Raw genomic sequence first — 20,558 nt, 5'->3', positions numbered from 1 at the left:
GGCATGCTCCACCATGCCTGGCTAATATTTTATTATTTTATTTTTTTATTATACTTCAAGTTCTGGAATACATGTGCAGAACGTGCAGGTTTGTTACAAAGGTGTACACGTGCCATGGTGGTTTGCTGCACCCATTAACCTGTCATCTACATTAGGTATTTCTCATAATGGTATCCCTCCTTTAGCTCCCCCACCCCCAGACTGGCCTGGTGTGTGATGTTCCCATCCCTGTGTCCATGTGTTCTCATTGTTCAACTCCCACTTATGAGTGAGAACATGCAGTGTTTCGTTTTTTGTTCCTGTGTTAGTTTGCTGAGAATGATGGCTTCCAGCTTCATCCATATCCCTGCAAAGGACATTAACTCATCCTTTTTATGGCTGCATAGTATTCTAAAGTGTACATGTGCCACATTGTCTTTATCCAGTCTATCATGCATGGGCATTTGGGTTGGTTCCAAGTCTTTGCTATTGTGAATAGTGCTGCAATAAACATACGTGTGCATGTGTCTTTAAAGTAGAATGATTTATAATCCTTTGGGTATATATACTCAGTAATGGGATTACTGGGTCAAATGGTATTGCTGGTTGTAGATCCTTGAGGAATTGCCACACTGTTTTCTACAATGGTTGAACTAATTTACACTCCCACCAACAGTGTAAAAGTGTTCCTATTTCTCCACATCCTCTCCAGCATCTGTTGTTTCCTGACTTTTTAATGATTGCCATTAAACATCCAGCTGTTCTTCCCTTTTGTTTCCCATGACCCATCTAACCAGAGAAATAAAGCTGACATAGCCACAGCCTTCCAGTACAGAGGAGAGAGCATGCCAGCCCCTTTCATGTCTTCTTCCCATATGCCTAGTTCACAGACCTCATGAATGAAGAAAGAGCTTGAGGCCCTAGGTCCTGGGAAGTTAACATTTTTCTCAGGACCCAAGATGAGATTTCAGTGATCAGCAAATAACCAAGAGGAAATCAGGTTTGCAGTTGCTGGCCTTAACAGGAAGATTTAAACAGTCAGGACATCCAAACACCAACTCCATCTGCCAACTGTCCCCCGTATCATCATTCCCTTTCCATGATGGCCGATAACCTTGCATGGAAATCCTTCTTGAGTTGGAGGAAAAAGCTATAACGAGACCAAGTCCTCAAGCTATACCTGAGTCCTCCAATAGTCTGATGGGATGTTTCCTTGCATGTCTTCAGCTCTGCGGGAATTCAGAAGAAAGGTGCCCCCTCCAGTCAGAGCAGAGAAAGCTTCCCCTAATGAGCCACTCCTGGCTGTGATGCCCACTGCAGCAGGTAAAGAGCTACACTTTCTCTTCCTCTGCCTCCAGCTCCCCTGCTTTCCCAAATCATTCCTGCTTTTCAGCTATGTCCTCTGCCTCCTGAATTACCCAGTACCTGAGTCCTACTCTTCCTGGGACCCAGCCCTGTTAAATATCTTCACATGCCTTTTTCCCAGTCTCTGTATTTTCATATCTCACTCTCCATTCAAATACTCTTACTACCGAAACTCCCTTCCAAATTTTTCCTAACTTAAATAAATCTTCCAATTGTTCTCTTTTCTTCAGCTTAATCTTCACTCAAACTTCCTGCCAGTCTAGTCCCCTTTAAATCTGCCAGTTCTCAACGTCCCCAGTAGCTTAAAACCCATTTATTTCCTCCTTTGCCGCTACCGATGGTCTGGTTACGCCTTTTTCGCTCCAACATTCTCCAAAACTTTCTCAAGCACGGATATCCTTCCTTCGTCATCCCCTAATCTCCTGTCACGCTTTTGTCCCCAAGCATCTTCTCACCCCTTCACGCCACATCACCCCTGTCCTTTAGACTCCAGCTCACTCTATTTCCCCATCTCTCTCTCACACCCACTTTCTTCCCTTGCTCCCAACACAGCAGTGCCCATCTGCTCCTCCCGTCTCACTCAGGTCTCCTGCCCAGGGCGCCCTTGCCGAGGGCGCGGGGGATTTGTACTGAAGAAGGGCTCCGGATGCAGCGCAGCAACTCAGTGGACCCTCCTTCTCCTTGTATGTAGCGGCCCCAAGTGTCCCGCGAGCTGGTGGGGCGATTGGGTTTTGTGAGCCCGGCAGCCAGGAGGCTGAGGCTGCGCCAGGAGCTGTCCGTGGTGCTTAAGCGGCATCTGCTTGGGCGCGGGATGCGGCGCGGCGGCTGAGCGCTGTCCCTGGTCCTGGAGAGGTTCCTGGCCTCCAGTGGCAATGGCGAGAAGAATCCCAGAAGGCCAGTACCCGCAACGACGATGGCGGGCACAAGGGTGGGCTTGCAGCAGCTGCTGGTGCCCCCACAGGCTGCGGTTCTCAGCGCTCAGCTCATCCAGCCGCCGCTCCTGCTCGTCGATGCCCTGGAGCTCCAGGTTTGTGGACGAGGCTCTGCTGGTTCTGCACGATGGATGGCTCAGAGCCCTTGAAGTAGAGCACGGCGCGCACCAGGTTCACCAGCAGGCTCTCGATGCCACCCACCGCTGCCTGCCCGTGGGCTGGTGGCTGGGAGCGCGGGGGCGCCGGAACCCAGCAGCCCAGCTGTCCTCTCCCAGGGGCCCAGCCTCCCTCCCGCCGTCAGCGCCGCGTCACCGCCATCCCGATCGTCACACACTCACCACGGGGAAAGGCCGCGACCCAGAGCACCCCTTCCCGTCTCTTGGCGTCCAGAGGAGGCTCTGGTTCCCCCTGGGCAGAGAGGAGAGGGAGGAGGCCAGCGAGAGGGAGCCTGTGTCGGGGCGTGGGAGGGAAGCAGGATAATGCAGGCGACACGAGAAGGACAGTGAATCTGACCGGCAAGACGGGAAAGTAGGCGAAGGGGAAGCGGTGGTATAGGGAAGGTGCGGTGGGACCGGTAGGAGAAGAGAAGCAGAAAAAAAAAGGGAGAGAAGGGGGAGAAGCTGGCAGAGAGGAAGAAGAAAAGGGGAAGGTGGGGGCAAAGAAAGAGAGAAATGAGCTGAAGGAGAGGAAGGCGTGGGTCCCTGAAGGGGCGCAAATTCTTCTCCCAGATCCAGGCCTTCCAGGGGCTGGAATCCATCTAGAGACCTGCTGAGGAGAGCCCACACTCGCCTCTTGCTCGCAGCAATCTATTCTGTCAGGGAATTCCCTGGAACACAAGGATCGTGGGGCTCCGAGGGACCTTAAAGAGCATCCAGCCCTGCTCCTTCCTTCAGCCATGATGAAACTTGGTGTGGGAAGGCTGTTCATGCTGGGTTTTCTCTGGGAGTGAGACCTCAGGACAGTTTTGGCTGTTTCTACTAGGAACACAAACTAAATAAACCAGGCCCTCTGTAGCAAGGGCTAATTCTTCCAGAAACTTCTGAAGAGATCATTCTATTTGACAAACATTTATGAACTACAGGAGGAAGTGACTCTTAAAGTGAGAAGAGTTTTCCAGAAAGGAAAGGCAGCATGAGCAAAACCTCAGAGATACTAATCAGCATCAACCAAATCATTCATTTCTATAATAATTTTATGTAAAGTACCTGCCAGATGCATATATGCAAAGTAATGTACTAGGATCTCCACCAGGCATAGATAAGAAATTATTGTTTCTGTAATCAAATTGACTCCAGTATAGTAGAGTAGATATGTCATGCACATGAAAAAGTAAAATACAAGTCAAGATCTCTGTAAGAGCTCTTCAAGCCAAGTGCCCCAGAGCTTAAGGGAGGGAGAGACTTCATTTGACTATGATGATCTGATAAGGTCTGATGGAGGTGTTACTCAAGCTGGACCATGAAGAATGAGAAGGATTTCAACAGGGAGAGACAACAGTGGGCCACAGATGGGGAAGACACAGCAGATAGCAGGAAAAGACTAACAAACAGAAACAGAGCAGTATGGTTTAATCTAATTTGGCAGGGAAATTACCCTCTCTTCCCTTTTTTAAGAGCAGGGTGGGAAGAAGGCTGGGATGTGGGTGTTAGCACATTTGTTGTTACGCTGTTGCATTCTTTACACAGGCAGCCCATCAGGCTCCTGTTGACCTCCTGCTCTTCTGGGGTAGACATATTTGTGGGTACCATGTGCCCAGTGAGCTGGGCCACTCAATCCCTTCTTGTGCCAGACTTGCATGACTTTATAGGAAGTTATTTGTGCTATGAAAATACAATGGCTTCTCTGAAGTTCTAATGTGTTTTTATTTTGTTTCTATCCCATGTACCTTCTTAGCAAAATTCGTTTTGTAAAGAATGAATGAAGGAAGCTTATCCACAGCTGAGCCCAAGGCTAGGGGAAACAGCACCCTGGAGGATGCCTTGGTAGTGACCAGCATTCCTCCTAAAGAACGGAGGTTGGGGGGTGGAACAAGGACACACAAAACCTCAAACTCTTTTTTTCTGAATTTTCTTTGCTTGCCTATTTGGTTTGTTGCCCGGGATTGTGTGCTGATAGAGACAAATACTATAAGTGAAAGAGCCTGCAGCGTAATTATCCACGGGGCTTGATGAAAATGCAAATTTCTGGGCCCCATATCAGTCCTGCTGTGTTGGAATCACTAAGAATGAGGACCAAGAACTTTCATTTTTTAACTTCTTGCTGTTATTTTTTAAAAATCAACTTTATTGACTTACAATTTATATACAGTAATATGCACTCATCTTGATGGCACAGTTCAATGAATTTTGACAAATATATACATCTCCATAGTTACCACTACAATCAAAATTTCCATTATTGCAAAAAGTAACCTCATGCCCCATTGCAGTCAATCCTCCCCTCCTCAGCTCCAGTTAACCACTGATGTGCTTTCCGTCAATATATGTTATTTGTGCCTCTTATGGAATTTCACATAAATGGAAATCATACAGCATGTACTATTTCATGTCGTTCTTTTTTGCTCAGCACAGTGCTTTTGAGGTTTAATCATTCTGTTATGGGTATCTCTTGTTTGTTCCTTTTATTTTTGAGTCATATCTACAATAGACATACCATCACTTATGTATTCACCTGTTGATGAACATTTTGGTTGTTTCCAAGTTCTGGTTATTTTTAATAAAGTGGCTGTGATTTTTTTTTTTTAGCCAAAGTCTTGCTCTGTCACCCAGGATGTACTGTAGTGGTGTGATCTTGGCTCACTGCAACCTCCACATCCCAGGTTCAAGTGACTCTCTTGCCTCAGCCTCCTGAATAGCTGGGATTACAGGCATGTGCCACCACACCTGGGTAATTTTTCTATTTTGAGTAGAGATGGGGTTTTGCCAAGTTGGCCAGGCTGGTCTCGAACTCCTGACCTCAAGTGATCCACCTGCCTTGGACTCCCAAAGTGCTGGGATTACAGGTGTGAGCCACTGCGCCCAGCCTTGGCTGTGATTATTAATGGACAAGTCTTTGTGTGAACATGTTTCATATGTTTTATCAAGACTAGAATTATAGAACTGAAATTGCTGGATTACATAAAAATATGTATTTAACTGAATAAGACACTGCCAAACTGTTTTCCAAAGTGATGGTACTTTTTTTTTTTTTTTTTTTTTTGAGACAGGGTCTTGCTCTGTCACCCAAGCTGGAATGCAGTGGTGCAATCTTGGCTCACTGCAACGCCCATCTCGCAGATTCAAGCGATTCTCCTGCCACAGCCTTCCAAGTAGCAGGGATTACAGAGCCTGCCACCAAGCCCAGCTAATTTTTGTATTTTTAGTAGAGATGGGATTTTGTCATGTTGGCCAGGCTCGTCTCGAACTCCTGACCTCAGGTTATCCACCTGGCTACCAAAGTGCTGGAATTTCAGGAGTGAGCCACTGCACCCAGCCAATGGTACTATTTTTAATTCTTGCCGGCAACATATGACAGGTTCAGGTATTTCACATCCTTGCTAACATTTGATATTTTCATCCCTTTTTTATTTAATCCATTTGAGTGGGCAAGTAGTTGCATATCAATATGGTTTTAATAAGTGTTTTCCTGGTGACTAAAGCTATTGAGTATCTTCACATGTGCTTTATTGTTTATTTGTGTATCTCCTTTGCCCACTGTTTCTATTGAATTCTCTGCCTTCTTATTTTTGAGTTATAAGATGTGTTAGGACATTCTTGCATTGCTATAAAGAAATACTTGAGATTGGGCAATTTATAAACAAAAGGGGTTTAATTGGCAAGGTTCTGCAACCTGTACAGGAAGCATGGTGCCAGCATCTGCTTACCTTCTGAAAAGGCCTCACAGAACTTTTACTCATGGCGGAAGGCAAAGCGGGAGTTGGCACATCAAATGGCAAAAGCAGGAGCAAGAGAGAGTGAGGGGGAAGGTGCTACACACATTTCAACAACCAGATCTCACAGGAACTCATCACCATCTTGAGGACAGCACCAAGCCACGAGGAAACCGCCCCCAAGACCCAAACACCTCCTATCAGGCCCCACCTCCAACACTGGGGATTACAATGCAACATGAAATTTGGGTGGAGCCAAATATTTAAACTATATCATAAGACTTCTTAATACATTCTGGAAAGCAGTCTTTGTCAAATGTATGTATGGCAAATATTTTCTTCAGCCTGTAGTTTTCCTTTTCATTGTCTTAATATCTGTTGAAGAGCAAAGATTTTTATTTTGATGGAAAATATACCGATTTTTATGCTATGGTTAATGCTTTTTGTGTCCTATCAAAAATTCTTTGCCTATTCAGCGTTATAAGCATGCTCCCTTTTTTGTTTGTTTGTTTGTTTGTTTTGCTGGAGGTTTTATAGTTTTTGCTTTCAAGTTTAGGTCTATGATCCATTCCAGGTTAATTTTTGTGTTCAATGTGAAGAGTTAAGGTTCATTTCTTTCTTAAGTGTTTGACAGAATGAAGCCATGTCTGTCCAGAGGTCTCTTTGTGGGAAGATTTTTAAACTACACTTTCAGGTTTTTTAATAGGTACAGGACTATTCAGGTATTCTATTTCTTTGTCTATGCATTTTGGTATTTCCATCTCTGGTAGGCAGAATGACCTCCCAAGGATGCCCATATCTTTGTCCCCTGAACCTATAAATGTGTTACTGTACATGACAAAAGGGACTTTAAAAATGTTATTAAAGTAAGGGTCTGGAGATGGGAAGTTCATCCTGGATTATATGGGTGGATCCAAAGTAATCACAAGTCTTTGTAAGAGGGAGGCAGGGCCCTATTCAACAAATGGTGCTGTAATAACTGGCAAGCCACATGTAGGAGAATAAAACTGGATCCTCATCTCTCACCTTACACAAAACTCCACTCAAGATGGATCAAGGACTTAAATCTAAGACCTGTAAAAATAAAAATTTTAGAATATAACACTGGCAAACCCTTCTAGATATTGGCTTAGGCAAAGATTTCATGACCAAGAACCCAAAAGCTAATGCAACAAAAACAAAGAGAAATAGGTGGGACTTACTTAAACTAAAAAAACTTTTGCATGGCAAAAGGAACAATCAGCAGAGTAAAAAGATAACCCAGAGTGGGAGGAAATCTTCACAATCTATACATCCAACAAAAGACTAATATCCAGAATCTACAAGGTACTCAAACAAATTAGCAAGAAAAAAGCAAACAATCCCATCAAAAAGTGAGCTGAGGACATGAATAGACAATTCTCAAAAGAAGATACACAAATGGCCAACAAACATGAGAACATGAGTAACATCACTAACGATCAGGGAAATGCAAATCAAAACCACAGTGTGATACCACCTTACTCCTATAAGAATGGCCATTACCAAAAAATCCAAAAGTAATAGATGTTGGCACGGATGCAGTGAAAACGGAAAATTTCTAACTGCTGGTGGGAATGTAAACTAGTACAACCATGATGGAAAGCAGTGCGGAAATTCCTTAAAGAACTAAAAGTAGAATTGTCATTTGATCCAGCAATCCCACTAATGGATATATACCCAGAGGAAAATAAGTCATTATATGAAAAAGATACTTGCACACGCATGTTTATAGCAGTGCAATTCACAATTGCAAAAATGTGGAGCCAGCCCAGATGCCCATCAATCAATGAGTGGATAAAAAAACTGTGGTATATGTATGATGGAATACTACTCAGCCATAAAAAGGAATGAATTAATGGCATCCACAGCAACTGAGTGGGATTAGATACTATTATTCTAAGTGAAGTAACTCAGGAATGGAAAACCAAACATTGTATGTTCTCACTTATAAGTGGGAGCTAAGTTATGAGGATTCAGAGGCATAAGAAGGATAAAATGGACTTTAGAGGCTCAGAGGGAAAGGGTGGGAGTGGATGACGGATAAAAGACTACAAATTGGATTCAGTGTATACTGCTTGGGTGATGGATGCATCAAAATCTCACAAATCACCACTAAAGACCTTACTTACGTAACCAAATACCACCTGTTCCCCCAAAACCTATGGAAGCAAAAAATTTAAAAAAAAAAAAACAAGCCAGAGACGGGACGTGACCAGAGAAGCAGAGGTCGGAGTGATGTGATTGCTGCTGCGAGCCAGAAGCCAAGGAATGCTGGCAGCCGGAGGATGCTGGGAAAGGATGGAAACAGATTCTCCCCTGGAGCCTGCAGAAGGAGCACAGTGCTGTCAATACCTCGATTTCAGCCAGAGGAAGCCCAGTTTACACTCTTGGCTTCTGAAACTGTAAGATATTAAATCTGCGTAGTTTTGGGTCACTGTGTTTGTGGAAATTTATTACAGCTGCAAATGGAAACTAACACAGTGTCTTTCAAGAAATGTATCCATTTCATCTGCATTATCAAACTTGTTGGCATGAAGCAGTTCCTAACACTTTCTAATTAACCTTTTAATGTTTATAGGCTGTGTCGTGATGTCCTCTCTTTCATCCTTGATATTGGTAATTTGTATATATATATATATATATATATAGAGAGAGAGAGAGAGAGAGAGAGACAGAGAGAGAGAGAGAGAGAGAGAGAGAGAGAGAGAAAGAGAGAGAGAGACGGAGTTTTTGCTTTTGTTGCCCAGGCTGGAGTGCAATGGCACAATCTCCGCTCACTGCAACCTCCGCCTCCCAGGTTCAAGGGATTCTCCTGCCTGAGTCTCCCGAGTAGCTGGGATTACAGGCATGCGCCTCCATACCAGGTTAATTTTGTACTTTTAGTAGAGACGGGGTTTCTCTATGTTGGTCAGGCTGGTCTCAAACTCCTGACCTCAGGTGATCCACCTGCCTCGGCCTCCCAAAGTGCTAGGATTACAGGCGTGAACCACCGCACCAAGCCAGTAATTTGTATATTTTTTTAAAATCAGTGTGGCTAGAGATTTATCCCTCGTTATGATATTTTCAAAGAACCACTTTTTGGTGTCATTTTTCTCTATTTTTTGTGCATTTTCTATTTCCTTGATTTCCACTGCTACCTTAACTACTTCCTTTCTTCTACCTAGTTTTGTTTCCATTTGCTTCTCTTTTACTGGCTTCCTAAGGTGGGAATTTAGAGGATTAATTTTAGACTTTTCTTCTTCATTAATTTAAGCACTTAGAGCTGTAAAGTTCCTACCAAGTGCTGCTTTTGCTGGAGCTCACAAATTTTGTTTTCATTTTCATTCAGTGCAAAAATTTTGTAATTTCCTTTGTTATTTAAGAGTGGGCACAAAAGGTGGACTTTGGTGCTTGTGACTCGGTTGACCTTGTTAAGAAGAGCGACTGAGACATGTCTCAATCAATTCCAGGTTTAATTAGCCAAATTTGAGGACGTGCTGAGCCCCCGCACCCCCTTCTCCCCTCTGGCCTCATGAAGCCTCTGCTTAAAGAAGGCTCCATGTCTGTCTTTAGCATCTCAGGGTGAATTAATTCCCACCCTCTAAGGGCATTTTCATGTGAAGCTTTGTTCTCTGTGACATAAGGGGAGAGGGATGTTTAGAGGAGCTGGGGGAGGAGACCCCAGGGGATTTCCTTGTCCCCACAGATACGTCTCTCCACATAGCAAAATACATGCAAAGCACCCGGCACAGTGCCCAGCACAGTCAGTGCTCATGAAGCGTTGGTTCCCTCTGCCCACTGCAGATGGTACAAACACACAGGGTGCCAAGCTTCAGCTTGGTGAAGAAGAGGAGCATAGCCCACGTCCCAGCTCCCGGGCTTTGTCCTCTGTGTCACAGCTAAAGGCTAACGGCAGATCTAGTGCCAATATTGCTTGTGCTGAGGATGGACCAGCATGTCCTGTGCCCGGTGGCCCCCAGAAGTGCTGTCGCCTGCCTGCTGCTGCTCTGCGTCTCCAGCCCCTCCCCACACGCCTCGCCAAAGCCCACTCCACCTCCCTCCCCTCCCAATCCTCCTGGAGCTCCCACCTGTCATCTTTCCTTCCACTGTGGGGCCGGTGGCCATCTGTAGGCCTCCCTGAGAGAGAACTGCCCCTACCCTGCCTGAGATGCTCCGAGCCAGGGCACTGACTAGTGCTCAGTTCTGAAAGGATGAACTGGGATCTTTTCCCAATGCTGATGCCCTCTGGGGTCTGAGGATAAAGATGGAGGGAGGCACTGAGCTGAGCTCAGACAGGAAAAGGAAGAGTTCGTGGTCCAGAGCTAAAGAAGACACAACCCGGTGAGCAGAAGACCCTGTCCCAGCAGGGAAATCCACGCCCTGGTGTGGAAGGGTCTGGAGCTCAGAAGGGATTCAGGCTCAGCAGGGACTCAGGCTAGTGCCCTCTGCTCAGGAGAGCAAACCCCTCTAGGTGAGGCTTCCTGTCTGTGTCTTTACTCCAGGGATCCAGTGTCAGAATCAAGGGCACCATCAAAGTAGGATGCCAGGGACACCTCAGCTATGGCCAAGCAAATGCCAAAGGCCCAGCTGTCACAGGTGTGGGTTGGCAGGGAGCAGCCTCTTCACGGGCCCACTCTGCCCTTTATGGACTCAGGACCCTCCGTCAAAGTTGGCTCTTTCAACCCTCAGAGCACCGTCTCATCTGTTGCTTTATTTGTGACTCACAACAAGCCTCTAAGTCAGGCACAGCATATGTCACTCCAATTTCATAGAAAGGGAAACTGAGGCATGTGTTGGGCTAAGTGACTTGGACCAGATGGTAAGTGAATTAGGGTCAGGACTCAGATCTCCTTGGATCTATACCAAATGCCCTCTCACATGGAACCCTCACCCTAATCTTAACACTTCAATGGCTCCACGGCTTCAATGGCTATCACAAGAGTATGAGCCTACAGCAATTGCATACATGTTCACGTGAGTGTGCACCTGTGTGTGTGCGTATGTGCTTGTGTGTGCATGTGTTTCTGTGTGTACGTATATGTGCGTGTGTGATGCTTTACTTGATGAGGGAAGGGGAGAAGGGCTGGCTGGCAGGTCTTGATGTGTTTCTCTATCTTGAACATTGTAGGTGCCACTCCCGGGAGAGCCAGGCAGCCATGGTGGGTCAGGAGGAGACGTCTCAGGACGAGACCTGTGAAATGAAGATGATTGATGACAGGGAGGCCTGCAGTGAGCTCAGCCTGCTCTCCACACAGAAATGTGAGCTCTTCTGCCCTCTGCCCAGGCTGACCCAAATGTGGGAACATATCTGGGGAGGCAGAGGCAGGTCCCTGAGATCCCTCCTCTGGGAATAATTTGAGGGAGAAGAGGAGATCACATAGAAAACATCTGCACAGCCTCTGTCATCGTCTTAGAGGAATGGGAGCTCGCAACACACACACACGCACACACACACACAAAAATACACACACACACACATACACACACACACATACACACACATACACACATACACACACATACACACACATAGACACACATACACACATACACATACACACACATACACACACATACACACATACACACATATAGACACACATACACACACACATACACACACATACACACATACACACACACGCACACACACATACACACACGCACACTTACACACACATACACACATACACACATACACACACATACACACATACACACATACACACACATACACACATACACATACACACAAATACACACATACACACATACAAAGACACACACATACACACACACACAAATACACATACACACACATACACACACACATACACACATACACACACACACACATACACACACATACACACACATACACACACAAATACACACAAACACACACACATACACACACACACAAATACACACACATACACACACATACACACATACACACATACACACACATACACACACAAATACACACATACACACATACACACATACACACACACATACGCACACATACACACATACACACATACACACACATACACACACACAAACACATACACACATACACACACAAATACACACACACATACACACACACACATACACACACATACACACACACACAAAACGCCCTTTTTAGTTTGGCCTTTCCTGACAAGGAAAACTTCTAAACATAGTTTCTTAAACTTTTTAGCTATAACCAACAGACATGAGTATATTTTCTGGTGAGACTCAGTGCAACATACATATATTGACAAGTGTTTCATGACACTACTTATAATAAAGCTGCCCAGAAGAGGGCACTGGTGGCAAATCTAGGCCTGAGACTTTTTTGTCCTTGCTGGAATTTTTGGAGGATTTTAGCTGCAGATCTAGATCCAGTAGAAGGTGGTGATATCCATTTGGTCAGCTATGACTGGCTCTTAAAAGAATAGTACAGCGTAGCATAGCATAATAAAAACTATCAGTGTACATCAAAGCCACAGAGGTAAGTGCTGTGCTGTGAAACACTTGCTAAATTGCCAAAGATGTATGTATCTAGGGGGTCTCCTTGTGAAACGTCTTTGTGACTCTGGGTGGAATTCACAGAAGTTTGAGACACACTGTTTCAGAAGCATTCCTGAAAGAACTTTAGAGTGAAGAAGGACTAGCCTTTTAGTTTTTTTAAGAAAGGAAAGTGTAGGCCGGGCGCGGTGGCTCATGCTTGTAATCCCAGCACTTTGGGAGGCCGAGGCGGGCGAATCACGAGGTCAGGAGATTGAGACCACAGTGAAACCCCGTCTCTACTAAAAACACAAAAAAATTAGCCGGGCGTAGTGGCGGGTGCCTGTAGTCCCAGCTACTCGGAGAGGCTGAGGCAGGAGAATGGCGTGAACCCGGGAGGCGGAGCTTGCAGTGAGCCGAGATTGCGCCACTGCACTCCAGCCTGGGCGACAGAGCGAGACTCCGTCTCAAAAAAAAAAAAGAAAAGAAAAGAAAGGAAAGTGTAGCTGGAGGTGGTGGGAGGGGGTACCAGGCTCCCTGCTTGGGGGAAGCCAGGCCAGTACAGCATGCAGCTTCTCGGGGTCCAGTGCTTTGGGTAGGAAGAGTAGCAGAGGCACCTCCTTTTCCCCTAATGTAGAAAGAAGACTCTAGTGAATAAGGAAAAACATGGAAATAGTTAATACCTAGTTCTTAGAGATGACACCAAAATAACAATTCATAGAAATACAAACTGACAAAGTGGATTTCATGAAAATGTAGGCCTTTTGCTCTGTGAAGGATCATATTAAGAGGATGAAAAGACACACTACAGACCGATTGAAAATAACCACAACCACATATCTGACAAAGGACTTGTATCTGTAATCTATGAAGAACTCTGAAAACTCATTTAAAAAAAAAATCCCATGAGAAATCAGACAAAAGACATGGACAGACATTTCACTAAACACAGTAGCTGAACAGAAAATGTGCACGTGTAAATATGGTCGGCACCATTGGCCATTAGAGAAATGCAAAATAAAACCACAATGAGCTATCACTATGCCAGTTAGATTGGATAAGATAAAAAAACAGCCAAGGGCTAGCAGGAGTGCAAGAAAACTGAACACCTCATACATCGCTGGTGTGACTGAAAACTGGTACAGCCACTTTAGAGAAGAATTTGGCAGTTTCTTAAAAAACCAAACATGGGCCGGGCACGGCGGCTCACACCTGTAATCCCAGCACTTTGGCAGGCCGAGGCGGGCAGATCACGAGGTCAGGAGATTGAGACCACGGTGAAACCCCGTCTCTACTAAAAATACAAAAAATTAGCCGGGCATGGCGGTGGGCGCCTGTAGTCCCAGCTACTCCAGAGGCTGAGGCAGGAGAATGGCGTGAACCCGGGAGGCGGAGCTTTCAGTGAGCCGAGATCACGCCACTGCACTCCAGCCTGGGTGACAGAGCAAGACTCCATCTCAAAAAAAAAAACAAAAACCAAACATGTACTTCCCATGTGACTCAGTAATTGTACTCTTTGGCATTTAGCCCAAAGAATGAAAATTCAGGTTCACAAAAACCTGTACATGCATGTTCCTAAGAGCTTTATTCAGGATAGCCTCACAGTGGAAACCACCCAAATATCTTTCAATGGTGAAGGAGTCAACAAACTCTGGGATATCCATACAAGAGAATACCATCCAGGAGTAAAAAGAAATAAACTACTGATACAGGCAACAGCGTGGAGGATCATAAGAGCAGGAAGCTTGGTGAAAAAGGCCAGTCTTACAGAAGGTTACACACTGCACGGTTCCATGTACATAACATCCTCCATGTGACAAAACTAGAGATGGAGAACAGAGAATGGATTTGTGGCTGCCAGAGACACAGGGGCAATGTGTGGGGATGTGACTCAAAAGGAGAATCACAAGGGAGGTGAGTTCCACTCAGTGATCAAACAGTTCTATGGCAATGGCAGGGATGGAGATGGTTACAAGATACGACACATGAGATCACCTTGCGTAGTGCATATAGACACTGAAAGCTGCATAAGGTCCATAGTCTAACAAAGTCTGTAGTCTTAACAATAGTCAACCCATGCCAATGCCCTGGTTTTCTCTCTACTACTTTTGCAACTACCTGTGAATCCACAATTATATCCAAAAAAAGTTAAGAAGAGAACTAGCAGATAGCAGCAACATGATGATTGATTGGCGTCAGCCCAATGCCCATCCATAGGAGACTGATCAGATAAACTATAGTCCATCCACACAATGTATGCAACAATAAAAAGTAAGGAATATATTTGCCACCTGGTGTGCATAAGTGATAAAAGCAAGATTCAGAGCACTTGGAGAGACTGCACTACCTACTGTGTGAGAAAAAAAGGGAAATCAGAATGTAACAGAAACACATATTTGCTTCTTTCCACAATAAAAATGGCAAGGACAAATCAGAAGCCAATGAACGTGGTTCTCCCTAGGGGTGACTGAGGAACAGGTTAAGAGGATCCAGATAGGAGCAAGACTACTCTGAGTACAACTGTAGTTGTAACTTTTTAATTATGTAAATCTTTACATCACCAATATCTTCTATTAAGAAAGGAGAACAGAAATTCTAAAATTTAACACAAATTTTAAAATCTAAATTATATCAATTTCATGCTGCATCCACACAGAAAATAATTACCTCAGTAACTTCTGAACAAAATACTCTCTGTACCCCTGAGTGATCTCAATTCTGACAACAAAAGAACTGCAAAGAAAACTGAAGCTTCATGTGGTAAGTGGGGAACAGGGTAATCAAGAAAAGGCCAGAATATCACATTGACCTTAGCATAAAGTGAGCCAAATCTCTAAAAACACAGCTAAGCCAATTTAAACATAGGCAAACTGCCTGAACCTGAACTTCACTCCTTTGAGCCAAGTACTTTATAAACATTGTCTCAGTTGCAGAACAGCCACATAAACCAGCTACTACTCTTCTCCCATTTTCCCAGAGAAATTGGAGGAGGGAGAAGTGGCATAAGTCCCCAAGGCCACACAGCTAACAGGAGAACTAGACTCTGGACCTACAGGGTACGGAAGTGCAGAGCCCATGCTTCTAACCTTTAATTCCTTGGAGGGAGCAAAGAGAAACTGAGACGGGAGGTGGCCGCAGCCCTGGCTGAAGAGCAGAAGGAAGAAGGGAAAATTCTCCTCCAAGGGAGCAGACCAGCATTGCTTAGACCCTAACCCTGATCACACTTCTCTCAAAGCTCTGTGTTCAAGCTTCATCCTCAGGTTGATCTCTTCTCCCGCCCTTGACTGCTCTGTTCTCAGCTCTGCCGGGCTGACAAAATTCAGTCGATCTAAAACCCAGAAGATAACCTTGTTTGGAAAGAGGGTCTTTGCAGATGAGATCAAGGTAAGGGGAGCTCCCAGCGGATTAGAGTGGGCCCTACCTAGTCCAATAACTGCTGTCCTTATTAAGAAGAGAACACACACACATCACACACATCACACACACACACACACACACACACGAGAATGTGCCCTGTGAAAATGGAGGCAGAGCTTTGAGTGATGTGTCTACAAGGCCCAGAACAGAGGGTGCCAGGAACCAGCAGAAGTCAGGAGACAGCCATGGAGCTGATCTGCCTCAGAGGCTCCAGTAGAACTCACCCTGACAACACCTTGACTTTGAACTTCTAGCCTTCACAACTGAGACAATAAACACCTGATGTTTAAAGCCAGCCAGCTATGGCGTGTTATTATGAGAACCCTAGCAACCCAACACACCAACTTTCAAGGGCCTTATCCCACTGACCTCCAAGCAGGCCTGGATCAGTGTGTCTCAGTTCTGGGAGCTCCCACGAGCCTGCAGAGAGACCGCGGGGACTTCCTGAACAGTGACTGAGGAGGAAAGAGGGACTCAGAGTATTGCTCCAATATTGCCCCTCCCTCCTCCCTTCTGCTGGGCTCTCTCTCTCCCCCAGGAAGGCTTCCCTGCTAAATTCTGCCCCGCAACTTGTCCCTTACATTTCCAAGTGCTGCCTTCCCGCTCTGAACTTGAATGGAGTCCTCTGTTTTTTGCACAAGAGCACAAATGTCTGCCTGGGATATAGCTCATCCTACTGGGCTGGGACTTCCCTGACACAGATTCCCCCAGCCCTGCATTCCCCACACCCTAGGCTGTGCTCATTCTGGGGCTCTGCTCCTGGTGCGTGCTGTTTGGGTCAGTAGCAATGACTAGGAGGTCGCTGGCACCAGGGAAGAAAGAGGGCTGGCCTGGCCATCTGGAGGGCAATCACAAACGCCAGGACAGGGCATTTCTCCCACTTGCCCTTTCATGAATAATGTGAACCTCCCCAGAAAAAGTGAGTATTTGCCTTTAAACCAAAACCTTATCAAGAAAGTAGGCGATATGCCTGGAAGGTCTCCTACAAGATAGTTGTGGGCCTGAAAAGTGGCAAGAAGCGTGAAAGAAAAGGAAAGGCCGCACTCCGTAGAACGACATCCTCAAAAGAAAACCCAACTCTAGACTAAAGCCAACCTTGCTGGGCAGCCGGGATTCCCAGCCTGCCCCAAATACGAGGAAGCCCTGTCAAACGCCCGCCCACCACCACCAGAACCACACGAAGCCAACAGTCCCCGAAGAAACCAAACTCTTTCATAAATAGTAGAACATTCTATTTCAAAAAATTCTTAATATCCTCAAAGAAATCCAAGCAGCTATGGCATCAATCAAATGAGAACAACCAGTCAAGATAAAGGAATACTCAGACCGCAGGAAGGAGTTCCTAGGAGAAAAACAGAAGAATGCAGATGAAGACAGGAACTCCCTGCCCTCCCTCCAGGAAACCCTGGTGGCCCTGAAGGAAAGGGACTCAGTCTCCTACCCCTGGGTTCCCTGCAGTGGCTCACCCATGGGCCTTGAGGAAAGTCATGCCTGCACCTTCCAGCCTGGATTCAGCTATATGACAGCTATAAAGGGAGCGAGTCAGCCAGGCACGGTGCTCCCTTGTAATCCCAGCACCTGTAATCGCACCTGTAATCCCAGCACTTTGGGAGGCCAAGGTGGGAGGATCACGAGGTCAGGAGATCAAGACCATCCTGGCCAACATGGTGAAACCCCATCTCTACTAAAAACACAAAAAATTAGCTGGGCATGGCGGCGCATGCCTGTAATCCCAGCTACTCAGGAGGCTGAGGCAGGAGAATCACTTGAACCCAGGAGGCAAAAGTTGCAGTGAGCCAAGATCGCGCCACTGCACTCTAGCCTGGGCAACAGAGCAAGACTCCATCTCAGAAATAATAATAACAATGAAATAAATAAAGAGAGGGAGTCAGTGTCCACCTTTGGGACAGAAAATTCCAGGGGGACAGTGTTCATCAAGGAGTGCCCCGCGAAAGAATGATAATCTCCTGGGTGGAGGAGAGGCTGCCTCACCTAGCAGCCCCTTCCTCTGATGAGGCCTTCCTTTTTATTTTTCTTAGAGACGACAAGAGGGCCTTACATAAAACTTCCAAGCCTACAGCCTCTCACCCTCTCAAAAACAACAACAGTTGACAGCCTTCAAAGAGCTCATTACCACACCGGCCTCTCCCTCTGTGGGTCTGGACACCTCCTTCTGCATCACCTCTGACGGGGGCAGGCAGAGCACACTCCAGGAGCAGGAGAGAAGGAGCTCTGTTCTACCACCCAGCTCCGAGAGCGGCAGGAACTTCCTAAGATCTGGGATGAGACAGAGGTGTGACCAGAGACCCAGGAATGCCACTGAGGACAGGGGACTTCATATTATAGAGAGGGATGCCAGAGGCCAAGGGATAGGCAGGGGCCAGCCACAGGTGCGTCTGGTTCAAAGCCCACACTCTTCCAGGGTCCTCCACCCGCAAGAAGAGACGGGAGCCACAGGACTCTGGACCGCATGTCTGCCCAGCAAGGAGTGTGGCCCACATGAGCAGATCCACCCAGATGATGTTCCAGAGGGACAGGGAGGCTTCTCCCCTCCTCACCCAGAGGAAGGTCCATCCCTCAGCTCAGAACTCCATCCCTTCCACAGTCAGCCGCACAGCCCAGCCCCACTTCTCCTCCCTTTCAAACAAGCCCTCACCATCCAGGATCTGCAACATCTTGGGAACCTCCCACATGCACAGCTGGCCCACATTCGAGTCGATGACGGGGTGCAGGGAGGTGAAGGGATGCGGAGCATATAACAGCTTTGGGTGTTTTTTTCAAATGCCTTTTCCCTGCAGGCCTTCAGGGAGAACAACTGAACAGCCAGAGAAGCAAATGGGAGGCAGAGAAGAATGAAGGCAAAGAAGAAAATTAGAACAAACCCATAGAATGGTAGAGCCGAAGCTGAGCCCTCCCATTCTTTTCCACCTGCTGAACAAGGTCCCCAAAATGCCCTCAGATGCTACCTCCTCTGTGACACCCTCCGTGACTCCTGGAGGCCAAGTTATCTACTGCTCTGCTAAGATCCCATTGCACTTGTTAGTACCTCTGTCACCTTTAACTATGAGTGGTGAGGTTACTCCCAGGTTTGTCTCCCTCACTAGCACTGTGAACCCCTCAAAGGCAGGTGTATATCCTGTCTCTCCACGTGTTCTTTATGTCTGTCACAGCACTGGGAAAATTAAGAAACTCAAAACATACTTGCTGAGAAAAGGAGGTCCAGAAAGGCAAGGAGACTTGTCCCAGGTCAACAGAGAGAAGCTCACAACAAGGCTACACAGAGGAGATAGGTAGGCCCTCCCCGTGTCCTCTCCCTCCCCCTTTCCAATCCTACCACTATGTGCCCAGGGCCCCCACTCCAAGCCTGTCGGCCTGCGGCGCATCTTCCCAGGACCCCGTGACCCTCGGCCCTCCCTCCTCACTCCATATCTGGCATCAGGCCTGGAATGGAATGGCCCTGGGCTACTGTGAGCTGATTGGATGGATGACACCATGTCCATCTCAGCACCACTATCCACAAGGTGGATCAGGAGTCTTTGTGGGGAGATGACCTTGGAGGGTGAGTTAAAGAGAGGGCAACAGAAGAGGACACAGTAAGAGTGAGCTCCCGGGAGCCCACCTCCAGCCCCCACCGGCACTGCCCATCAGTTCTTCAGAGCAAGAGCAAAGGCAAAGAGGAAATAAGCATCAGTGTCCATGCCGAGGCCTTGTGACATCTCCACTCAGCCTAAAGACCACCACTGCATGTTCCAATCACCTCGTGCTTATAGATATATAAATAAATTTTTAATCATTAACTTCTATATTACAAATGCTAAATCAATAGATTTTGTATATTCATTAGTATTATCTATGTAAACACTCAAGTTACCCGCAGGTAGAGAAATATTTATTTTTTCCATTCCAAATTATTATGCTTTTATTCCTTTTTCTTGCTTTATTCTAATGCCTGGGACCTTCAGAATAGAAGTGATAGGGGAGTACATTCTTGCTATGTTCATAAAGTTATGAAAACAGCATTCAGTCTTTCATTATGCACTACAGAATTTAGTTGTAAAATTAAAATAAAATTTAGAACTTTATTGATTGTCATTTCCAGAATTTTATAGAAATCTAATTATGAAACATGTACTCTTTTTTGTCTTATTTTTCTACAGAGCATCATTATTTTGAGATTCATCAATGTTGCTGTGTATAATTAATTCATTTATATTTCTCAGTATGTTGCTCATTTCCTTATATTGTTCACTATGTTGCACAGATATAACAGAACATTTCACCTGTTCACCTCTTGATAGACATTTGGTTTATTCCAGCTTGGGCTACTACAAATAAAGTGGCTATAAAAAAAAAAAAAAAAAAAAAAAAAGACAACCACTGCATCTTCAGCTTTAGCAACAGTGACCACACCACCGAGGAAGTGCTGAACAGACACCCTCACCCCTTCTCTAGCCCCACTGGGTTTAGAGGTCAGGGATGGGACAAGTATAGAGCCA

At 45.9% G+C, this 20,558-nt stretch overlaps 1 protein-coding gene and 1 pseudogene across 1 annotated transcript; one reads left to right on the top strand and one right to left on the bottom strand.

Annotated features, from left to right (window-relative positions):
- Positions 1-664: 664 nt before the first annotated feature.
- Positions 665-4,009, bottom strand: LOC100580761 (annotated as a pseudogene).
- Positions 4,010-9,615: 5,606 nt separating this feature from the next.
- LOC115832927 (voltage-dependent L-type calcium channel subunit alpha-1C-like) lies at positions 9,616-20,132 on the top strand. The gene is made up of 3 exons (XM_030804844.1): positions 9,616-9,726; positions 11,273-11,403; positions 18,861-20,132. Exons 1-3 carry the CDS (start codon positions 9,677-9,679, stop codon positions 18,935-18,937), a joined length of 258 nt encoding a protein of 85 aa, XP_030660704.1. The 5' UTR covers positions 9,616-9,676; the 3' UTR covers positions 18,938-20,132.
- The last annotated feature ends 426 nt before the right edge of the window (positions 20,133-20,558 follow it).

The sequence above is a fragment of the Nomascus leucogenys genome, chromosome 23 (assembly GCF_006542625.1).
Source record: "Nomascus leucogenys isolate Asia chromosome 23, Asia_NLE_v1, whole genome shotgun sequence".
NCBI classification, from domain to species: domain Eukaryota; kingdom Metazoa; phylum Chordata; class Mammalia; order Primates; family Hylobatidae; genus Nomascus; species Nomascus leucogenys.
This window is presented reverse-complemented; position numbering and strand designations above follow the sequence as displayed.